Source organism: Centropristis striata, chromosome 7 (genome assembly GCF_030273125.1).
Source record: "Centropristis striata isolate RG_2023a ecotype Rhode Island chromosome 7, C.striata_1.0, whole genome shotgun sequence".
Taxonomy (NCBI): Eukaryota; Metazoa; Chordata; class Actinopteri; order Perciformes; family Serranidae; genus Centropristis; species Centropristis striata.
This window is the reverse complement of record NC_081523.1, coordinates 27,663,245-27,674,798: the sequence shown is the minus strand read 5'-3', so window position 1 is coordinate 27,674,798 and position 11,554 is coordinate 27,663,245. Positions and strand designations below refer to the sequence as shown.

Here is an 11,554-nt window from a genome sequence, read left to right as displayed (position 1 = left end):
CAAACTATAAAGGCACTCTTTTGTTTTAATGTGGATCATTGTGCCTTTTTAATTCCTTATTAATAGCCTGCTTTTTGTAACCTAAGGGTCCACCCGCTGTGAGTGCCACAGACGTAGGTGAACAGCATGTGGTGTTTTGAGGTGAAACTCTTCAGCCATGACTCAGCAGTTGGGTGATAACTTTATCTCCCTCCTCTTGCGCTCCGGGCGGAGGGTGGAGCCATGCTCTCCATGTGCACGCCCCCTCTGATGGAGGAACTGGGCTCCAAGTCAACAAGTCAGTCAGCGAAGTTGTAATATTTAAGAGGAAATAACCTGAAGAAGGTCATGATGAAACTTGAATGATCCCTGCGGAGGTATTGGATAATATCAGCCATGGCGAGGTCAAAGGCGAGAGTGTACACTTGTTGCGCACTGATGCTGCTCTGCGTGGTTGCTGTAATTGTGTGTATTGCCGTGGTCGTGAGACGCAAAAACCCAAAGTGTCCAGAAGGCACTTACTCAACCGCTGCAGTGGCTGCAGACTCTGGGAGATGTTCACGGATTGGACGGTGAGTGAGTTTTACACTTATGTTATGGCTTCATACCATTTCCATTTGTTCTGGTCATTGAGACTCGTAAACAGCGCATATTACCCACACAATACACTATACTTTATGAGAAAACTTTTGATACTGTAACAGTGAAGATCTCAGGAGTGTGGTGAGGACGAAAATTCTTTAAAAAAAGAAAAGAAAGTATGCCTCGTTGATTTCTAAGTCTACAGAATATGTAATGGAGCCTGAATATGCTTTACATAACAGAAACATATGCAAAGCATAAACACAGGATTTCCGTACATGGCAGGTCCTTGTAGCATAACAGATAGGTTGCCATTGATGGTGATGGTGAGTGTGAACTCTTTCAGGGACATACTTCAACAAGGAGGCTCAGCGGTAGATGGCGCCATTGCTGCGCTGTTGTGCACCTCTCTCATGAACCCACAGAGTATGGGCATCGGAGGGGGGTCCATATTCACAGTGATGGACAGCTCTGGTAACAGCCACCTTCATTCAGCCTTCTGATACAGCACAGCTAACGGCTGGAGACAAAGTTGATTGATAATATCTTATCTATTCAAAGGCAAAGTGACAGTCATCAACTCAAGAGAGACCGTACCTGGGAACTTTACACCTGATCTGTTGAAGTCATGTCCCAAGACATTCCAGCTGGTGGCAGGTACTGCTCTGGCATAATATGACATCATCACATCATCAATTACTTTAGTGGGGATTTTTTTTTCCTCATTCTTTTGTTGTTGTTGATCTTGTTTGACTCGCTCTGACTCTTACTACTTTGCTCCTTCCTTATCATACTTGAGGAAACAGGTAAGCTCAGATATCCTGTTCCCTTAGAGATGTCAATGTGGTTCACATCTAGAGAACCTTATTTACCACATAGATGAAAGATTTATGTCAGGTCCAGGACTACAGGTCCTATCAGTCCCTTCTTGGACATGGAAATGTCTTTGTTTCTTCTTTGTCTGATTGTATGCTGCTGGGGGCCCAGCAGCTCTCAGCCAAGACCACACACACACACACACACACACACACACACACACAGGAGTCGTAAACAAGCTATTAATCCTGTTGCGACATGTATTTGTGAGCCTAGCTAAGAAGACCAGAAAGTAACTGATATAAAGAGAACATTATTAGACAGGGAAAAACTTTTTTTTGCCTTCTCTTGAATAAAATGGAACTACAAGTTCAAATAATGACCTGGTTTCTCAAGATAATCCACAGACCTTGTTGTAAGCATTTTCTCTGACTAGTGCTGATGCATTAAAGTGCTAAAAGCATTTTATTGTTGTTGCGGTTTAGGTGCAGCTACTGTAGTTTAAACTAGATTAGCTGGTACTTTAGTGGTTCCTAAACTAGGGGTCAGGGCCCCTCCAAAAGACAATCTTTTTTTTCTTTTTTAATATTGGATATCTCTTTCAGGCTTTAACAGTTGTTAAAACAAAACCAGGTTAGAATTTTCTCTTAGTTGGCAACTGTTTTGTGTTATTTGTAAGCGAAAGGCATAGCCTACATATAAATGACTAAAAAGCACAAAATTGAAAGTGGCATATGGAAATAGCACATTTATAGTACATTAGTAAATCAAACGTACAAAGAATACCATTCAGAATTTTCCTTTGAAAAAATGTATAGGTTAATACAAAAAGAATCCATCTCAATCATCATTTATATGACCCGCTAGAAGAGTGTGACCCTATACCCTGTCTCCGTTTTCTTTTCTTTTCTTTTCTTTTTTATGCATTCTGGACATTTTGGGGCATCACCCTTTGGGCATGAAGCTACAAATATTGAGGACACAGAACAGAAAAAAACACATGTTGAATGTTGTGTTTACACACAGTAAAAAACAGTTCCTGCATAGCATTTCTTTAAGTATAGAAGGTACTGATCTATCCACACAGGTAGCCAATGGATTGGGGTTCCAGGAGAAATTCGGGGTTATGAACAGGCACACAGGCTTTATGGGAAGTTGCCGTGGGCCACCCTGTTCCAGCCGTCCATCCAGCTGGCCAGAGAAGGGTTTCCTATTCCTCCGGTCCAAGGTCGATACATACGGCACATTGATACAAACCAGACCCAGCCACTACGGTACGAAAGACATGCCTTCAGTGTCTCAAAAATATAATAAGCACAAACTGAGCATTTCACTGTTGTACTTTAAGTGATTTTCTTTTTATTTGTCCTTTAGAAAGCTGTTTACAGATGAGAAGGGGAACCTGCTACAGACTGGTGACACTGTGAAGTTTGAGAAGCTGGCCGACACTTTGGAGATGATTGCAAAACACGGGGCAGACATTTTTTACACTGGAAAAATAGCAGAGGATTTAATCCGTGACATACAGGAGGCAGGTATTGTCAGACGTGTTTCATCATGCTCTCTCTTTTTCTGACCATTTTCTATCTCTGCCTGGCACAATGATCTAATTACAAATGAACAAATCAATTGGATTCTGTAAAGCACTGCAGCGATCACTCATTGACTGCAGTACGAGCTGTCTGGATCCATTAAAAGTCTGGATTATGTGAGGCTGAGATGTGTTTTGTTCAGTTCTGCTTAGCTGAACCATTTGTTTCAATGTTTTTTTCTTAGGAGGAACACTCACAGCGCAGGACTTGGCAGCGTACAGAGCTACAGTGACTGATGCGTGGGCTGTTCCTTTGGGAGAGTACCAGATGTACATACCCCCACCCCCTGCAGGAGGCATCCTCCTCAGCCTCATCCTTAATGTCATGAAAGGTTCATGCAGAGCTGCTGCTCATCCGCACTCTCAAATCTCATCATGGAGCTTGTTAGCTGTGTTCATGTGCTGAACAGAGAAATGACAAATTTATATGTTCATTGGTTGTTGCACGAGTTGTTGACCTGAACGTGGAGACTGAATGATGGTGTGAATATGAGAGGAGGTGGAATACACAGGCAAATACTAAACACTTCCTTTATTTACAGGATATAACTTGACTCCAGCATCTCTGAAAGGTGAACAAAAGACACTGGCTTATCATCACTTGGTTGAAGCTTTTAAGTTTGCCAATGGATTAAAGAAACACATCCGTGATCCACGGTTCAGCTCTGAAGAAGTAAGTTATTTTCAGTAGTTAAGTTTAGTTAAGGCTTATGGCTTATAACCAGTGGTGGAAGAAGAATTAAAATCCTATATTCAAGTAAAAGTAGCAATGCTGCAGATGTTGCTCACCAGCAGAAAGCCGAGACTCACTCTCTTTTTGGAACAAGCTTTGTCCACTTGGTGTTTTGCCTCATTATATATTTGTATTTTTGCGGTGCTGTGTCTGTCATTTTTTTTGTTGTTTCCTCTTGGATGTGTGCTTATGATCTGGCACCTGGTTGAGTACAGAAACAGACACTGCTCACTTTTAGTGTGTCTTAAATGATGATTGAGAGGGATAGCTTTTATACTAGTCTATTCTTCTTCTTGCACTTGTTTTTCAGAATAGCCATAGCTGGTTGAGATGGGGCTGATTTTAACTGTTGAATTTCCTGTGATTAGGTTTAATTCATAATAAATTCATGGTATTTTATTTGTTGATCACATGTTTTTTTGTAGGAAAAATATGAATGTGAAAAGTAACTACAGCTGTTCAATAAATTCAGTGGAGTAAAGACTGCAAAATTTACCTCAGAAATGTAGTGGAGTAGAATTTTTAATTATCATAAAATGGGAAAAGGGAAATACAATCACTTTAGTAAACACACTTAGTTTATTTCCATTATTGCTTATAATGGTCCTGGAACTAGTCTATACTACTACTATACAATTATGAGGGAACCTACTGGTCTAACTGTCAATCAACATATTAATATTCCTGATAAGGACCCCTCCTTAAATTGTTATGGTCATCTATTTAACACATGTGCCACTCATCTAAAGTAGGGGAGGGACGTATGTTAGGTCAGAAAAATCTAATGGTATTTTGTAACTTGAGTAAAAGGAATTTATTAATTGTGTTAATAATTAATTATAATGCTTTTGTAGGCCAATAGTTACTGTCAGCAACAACAAAACCCTCAAAAATGTCTTTGTCTTTTGGACCTCTGCTCTGTAATGAGTTGTCATATTTGACACCTTCAGATTTATAACAATTATGCAAATGGATGTTTGTAGACAAAACTATATTGTACAAGTATATAATCATCATGAATCTTGAGTGCGACTATGTCAGTTATAGGGTTGTCAAAAGTATCGATACTCAAAAAAGTATCGATACTAAAACGTTGTATCCGGATACGATACTCATTTTCAAAACTATCGAGTATCTGAAGCTTATTATCATAGTTGCAGTTTTTTTATTATAAATATTTAACATGTAGTTCTGTTCATTTTTACATGTTGCATTTTTCTTGTTAATGAAAATATTTCTGTTAAATTTTGGGGTCTTTTTTTTTTATCCTTGTGGTATCGAAAATTGTATTGAGTATTGAATATTTTCTTGAGTATCAGTATCGAGTTGGAAATTTTAGTATCGTGACAACCCTTGTCAGTTATGTCAGATATATCATTGTTTTCATATGGGCCTAGTTATTCTTATGAAAATACAAATAAGAGAATTTGAGCAGAAGATGAACAGAAGTAGAGCGAAAACAGGCACCGAGAGGGTTAAAAATTGGAAACAAGGATAACTTTACCTTTAAATTATGTATTTTTTGTTATGCATGGCTTTTTAAATGTTCTGTACTTTTCACAGATGGCAAAGAAATTCACAGAGGACAGCTTTGCCAAGCACATACGGAGCTTGATCAGCAGCAGTGAGACTCATGATCCCCAGTATTACAACATCACCCCCTATCTGGACAGCATGGGCACCACGCATGTGTCAGTGCTGGCTGACGACGGATCTGCTGTGTCTGTCACCAGCACCATCAACCACATGTCAGTATTTGAAGGCCTTCTGCTTCACAGTGAGCAATCAACCAACAAGTATTACTGTTTGTTTCAAAGTAGAGGATTAAAAAGATTTAAGAGATTAAGGAACAAGTGTTTTTGTAAAAGGAATTTAAAAGTAATCTCTCTTTCTATAAGACTCCAGTAATCACAGTCCAAAAGCACAGTTAGAAAGTTTTTAGAAGAGCATCTGTGTTACAAGTGTCACAATGTCAAGATCCAGTTAATTTAATGTTTTTTCTTAACAGATTTGGCTCTAAAGTCTTCTCTCCAAGCACTGGAATCATCCTGAACAATGAACTGTCCGACTTCTGTGGGAGAGTCGATAACATCTTTCCTGGTAACCACATTGGTCATTTCATTAAGTTATTTTTGAGTAATAATTGAGAAAGTAATTGTGTTTTCCTCTGAAATACATAATTTACAGTCATGCGATTGCACACAATACATAGAGTAACACACCCTTATTCCTGTGGCTCCTTCAGTTTCCCATTGCTACAGGGTCAAACACCTTGCTCAGAGGTATTTTAACAGTATTTATATACTGCAGGAGTGGAGAGAGTATCTGATTAACTGTATCTGAGACTCAGAATTAATGGTTTATGTTTTTGGTGGTGCTGTGTGGGGAAATCAAGCAAATGTAACTTCTTAAGATATACTTGTAATAACCAACCTCTTTTTAGCCATGCTACTGGCACTGCTAAGAATGTAAATGTTGGTCTGTTGGTCTATCCGGCCTCCACTTTGGTTCAGACAGATTTATCTCAACAACTGATGGATGGGTGGCTATTGAATTTGTGCTAATGAGCAAATGTTAGCATGCTATAACGCTCTGCTAGGACAATGAATGTTCAACATGAGGCCTGCTAAGCATCAGCATGTTAGCATGCTGCATGCAGGCTAGCTTACCTTGAACCTCAACCATGATCTTTTACTCAACTTAACCAGGGATAGTAGTTTCGCACCCATTGACAGATTTGTTTGGCTTCACAGAGCTGCTTGCATGGCTGTAGACTCCATGCTAAGCTATATGTATTTTCCTTGACTTCGATAGACAACATTATGAGATCAAGAAAAGATGTAAAGGAGTATTCATTGGACTGTGTTTCTAAGAGGATCCAACTGGACGTACTGTAGGACAGTGGGTTGTTATTGACGTGTGTTTGCTGTGGTAAAACTACAATGTTCTGAAGATGTACTAAAAGCACATCTTAGATACTTCGCCTTTTGCGTTGTTATCTTATGTTGTTTCATGCAGGTGATAAAAACATTGACAGCCGGATGTATTATAATACCTCATTACAAAGGTTGGACTTGAAACAAAGATACTAGTCATAAAAATGAAACCACATAGTTTTAATATTATCCTGGCCAGGGATCACACATGCAAATTAGCCAGCATATATAGCTAACTTTAGCCCAGCACTTGTGTGTTGCTCGGAATCTGTTGAATAAACTAGGAAACTAAAGAAGGAAGTAGTTTCTTTGTTCAACAGATGAGATCCACATCTGTCTGATGTCAGCTGCTGAACAAAGGTAAAAGGCTGAATAGATGCCCATCACCCTCAATACATGCCTGTGATTCACATCATTCAAACACCCTTCTTTGATTGCATTTATATTAATTTCCTTCTTGTCCTTTGCGCATTGATGAGTCTGAATCAAAGCTGTCTGTCCTGTCAGTTGAGGCTTTTGTTGTGTTGTCAGGGGAGCAGCCTCCATCCTCCATGGCCCCCGCTGTGCTGAAGTCTCAGTCGAGGACGCTAGTGATTGGATCGACTGGCGGGGGGATGATCACGACTGGGATCTCCTCGGTACGTGTCCGGGGCAATCACGTTAAGTGCCATTAAGATAAATTGCTGCAGACTAATGCCCCTCACTGTTGTCACAGCAAGCGATGTCTTCTCGAGTGTCTTCACTGTCCATAATCCATTCTGTACTCATCACTTTCCCATTTGCCAGATTGCAATGTATTTATTCTGTTTCTCTTCCAGGCTCTTATAAACCACCTTTGGTTTGGAAAGAGCCTCAAGGAGGCGATCGCTGCTCCTGTTGTTTATGTCGACTCTCAAAATGCAGTAAAGTTCGAAGGCGGCTTTGATAAGGTAATATATTAAATACACCAATTTGCTTAAAATAACACATCATGTTTGCTCAATCTGAGTCTCCTGTCCTCTTTGCCCTTCAGAATGTAATCGAGGCTCTGAAGGCTCTGGGACACAAACATGAAAATGCAACACATTTCTACAACGTCGTCAATGCTGTGGAGAGGGAGGACGGCTGCATCTGTGCTGTGTCTGATGCCAGGAAACTGGGCGAAGCAGCCGGTTACTGAGAACATGAGACGATGACATTGGATATGCAGGAGGGCCTGAAGGTTACAGAAACCTTCTGCAGCCACAAAACCAGGAAAAAGCTGCAGCAGATGGTATAAAATCACTGAACAAGTCTCTGAATAACAGGCCTCTTCAGCTGAACACTCACAGTTACATGTAGCAGGTAAACCCTTGACCTCTGAACAGAACTGACTGTAACAGTCACATGATGGATTTTAATGTGCACGAAGAAACAAGTGTGACTGTCTCCGCCTCGAGGGACTCTTCTGTTCAGCTCGTTTGTGCACATTTTCACACGTTTTTTATTTCACTTTTGCGTCTTTCTGTTTGAAACAATGTTTATTCATTCTATTTTTCACATCATGCCAGTGACATGATAACGTTTATACAGATATCTGAGACAAAAAATACATGTAGAAGGTCAATAACTTTGTTCATAGCTGGTATCCACACTCTTAGTACTGGAGTTATTCTGTCACCTTCACTAAATGATTTATGTTTATTGAATATACAGTGAATGAAATATAGATATAATGTATGATATTCAAATAAAATATGTTTTCTTACATGTTACATATGCTATAATGAGTTATATGTTAAAACTAAATCTGCGTTTCAGGATGCAAACTGTCCACACTCTAAGCAATTTTGAGCAATTTTTATGAATTTGCTATTTAAAAAAAAATAAAATTCTTGAAGCAAACCTTTCAAATGTGCAGATGTCATCATCTGCTCAATTTATAAACTGTATTTACTGAGTTCAACACCATAGGTTTTAATATTAAGGGAAGCACATTTATTATTGACTAATTGCTTATTAATATTAGTATTAATATTAGTGGTATATTGGCTCTTTTTAAGTCAATATAAATTACTTATTGATGCCTTATTCTGCATGGCCATATTTTACAATGATGGGAGGATAACTAAGAGTTTCCTCTCAATAACCTCCTTATTACTGGTTACTGATAGTATAAGGAAGTAGTTATAATCATCTTAATATGTTTAGCTAAATATGGACCTTTTTAGCTGATAGTACCACAAGAACATTAATTTTTCTCTTAATAACACCTAATGAATATGGTAAATGGACCTGCACTTATATAGTGACCACTCAAAGCTTTACACTACAGATGGCGTTCATTCACCCATTCACACACACATTCATTCTGGTGGCAGAGGCTACCCAAAACAGTGTCACCTGCCACCATTAGGAATTCATTCACACACCGATGAACGCAGCATCTGGAGCAATTTGGGGTTCAGTATCTTGCTCAAGGATACTTCGACATGTAGGCTGCCATGGTCAGGAATCGAACCATCGACTCTCTGATCAGTGAGCGACCACTCTACCAACTGAGCCACAGCCGCACATGTGGTCGATTCTTATGTAACAAACAAAAAACTACAAGTGTTAATAGTGTCCAAATAAGTCTAGATGAATTCTGTCATACTTATAAGATGTTCCCATTCAAAAGTGTGAACTTCTTCATAACTAATTCACTGGTAGTGAGTAAAACCCACACAGTTTCCCTTTTCTGAAGTTGCATCCTTTTTGCACTTCATAAATGTATTATGGCACACAACTACTGCAGTTGACTGGCCTTATTCTTAAGAGATGGTTTCAAGTTGTGAACAAGACCACATTTCAGAATGGGACACACATTATTTATTAGAAAGATGTAATTTAGAGTTAATTGGACAAAATTAACAGCAGTTTTTTTGTTTTCTTACATAAGAATAGACAGTTTTTTAAGTATTAACTATCAAAAAGCAATAATTATGAGGATACTGATGTATATATATATATATATATATATAATTGCTTTATAATAATATTTTATAATATATATATATATATATATATATATATATATATATAATTGCTTTATAATAACAAATAGAGAGCCAATATACTACTAGTAGTCAGCTAGTTAATGGTGAATATGTGTATCTACATGTAACGTGTAAGGTATTGAGTCACATAGAGCAGGTGGAAAAATAAGAAAAATAAATAAATATATATATAAAATAAAAGGACAAGATTCAATAAATCCTATGATAACAACTAACAACAGCAAGTGCTTTTTCGGATGCACCAAAGTGGCGCTCAGCCATTGATCGTGAGGTCACTGCTATTGAAATCTGTAAATCCATCCCTCTGTGCCATGATGTATTCTGAACTATTTGCGTGACTTCTCTGTGCTGTTTTTCATAAATTATTTTTCGTTTTTGTGCCGGAGCATGCAGCAGCTGGAGCAAGATAATCAGATCAAACAGTGAGTCATACAATCAGGAGACCAGTTTCTCCTCTCAGAGAAAGTTTCTGCGGAAATATGAGCCTCTGCTCAACATGAGAAATGTTTTCAATTCTGACAATAACGTAAAATAAATGCATTTCCTGCTCATTTGACTCAGAATCAGGGGAAATAATTCAACCCTGAAGGGAAAAGGTCGGATAATAAGATCCTGGTGATGTTTAGGGGGGTGGGCTCTGTTGCTGTGTCACATGATATTTGGACCTCAGGGGGTGTGACACTCACACTGAGCCCTGACCTTACAGGAGCCACCTGTTGCAAATGCCACATTACCATGTCTGGCAGCAGAAACAAAAGGTTGCCAGGAGAGGATCATGGGTAGGGCCTCATGCGATGACCACCCTGGTAAAACGGCGGCAGCTCAGGCGTTTCCCTGACAGCACACAGCGGCATAGATGATCTGCTGGCTCAGAAACAAGTACAGCACTTCCCAGCGACCAATCCCAAACAGCACGGCCCGAGCTGCTTTTTTATTGCCCTATTTGCACACTAATCTGCATAAATAAATCCTCTGTTTGTTTCTGTCAGCAACTACTTGTGACCCGAGCATTGCAATAGTTCAATGGACTCTTTTTATTGAGCAGATCTTCAAAATAAAACAAATCCACACGTAATTTCTCAGTTGGAATTGGTTCTTTTATTGGCAGTCAGTGTTTGGCATGAGACAAGTACACACAGGCTACAAGGAAGAATCTGACGTTGACACAGGAAACGTGAACTACAAGTGGACAGTGCTCTCCATCGTTCAAATGAAACATTCAACATTAAAATGTGTCCGCTCTGACTGCATTTTTACATTTACTGCACCACTTCCTGTTTTAATCCCATCAGCTGCGTCCCTTTTGGTTAACTGCTTTAACTCACAGCAGGAGGTCACTGCACTCCGTTTCATAATTAGAGTCATTATTATAATTACAGAGTCGGACAAAAGACGAAACACCAAAAACAACAACACAAATAATTACAGCAGTAATCAGACATTTTACTGTTACACACACATATAACACGCACTTAAACATTTATTATATATCTGGTGATGCAGGTTTGTATGAGCCTTCCATTTGGTCATCATTTCACCTTAAAGAGGTATGCGATCAGCTTTGTAATATATCTTATAAACAGATTATATGCTATGGAGAAACAGTAATATTTATAAAAAAAATAGTAAAGTGCTTTCAGTCAGTCTTACTTAATCATTATGTGCTACTGTAGACGGACTAGAACTAATAGATAACAGTCATGGCTGTGTCTCATAACAAACACAAGCCCACTGAAGGACTGTATCAATAAATGGCAATGACAACACATTTGTAGAGACCAGCGGCAGTAGGATGGGCTGCTCAGACTCTGTGGCCCATATTCACGCTTGGCTGTGGTGTCAGAACTGCACTGAAACACTGTGGTGATGACTACAACAGCTCCATAATTACAAAGAGGTG

General features: G+C 39.0%; 1 protein-coding gene across 1 annotated transcript; it reads left to right on the top strand.

Moving 5' to 3' along the window:
* Window positions 1-278: 278 nt before the first annotated feature.
* On the top strand, window positions 279-8,489 carry ggt5a (gamma-glutamyltransferase 5a). The gene is made up of 12 exons (XM_059337300.1): window positions 279-551; window positions 908-1,035; window positions 1,123-1,218; window positions 2,465-2,651; window positions 2,752-2,912; window positions 3,154-3,300; window positions 3,511-3,641; window positions 5,265-5,449; window positions 5,710-5,801; window positions 7,169-7,275; window positions 7,456-7,566; window positions 7,650-8,489. The coding sequence occupies exons 1-12, from the start codon at window positions 376-378 to the stop codon at window positions 7,794-7,796; spliced, it is 1,668 nt and encodes a 555-aa protein (XP_059193283.1). The 5' UTR covers window positions 279-375; the 3' UTR covers window positions 7,797-8,489.
* Window positions 8,490-11,554: the final 3,065 nt, after the last annotated feature.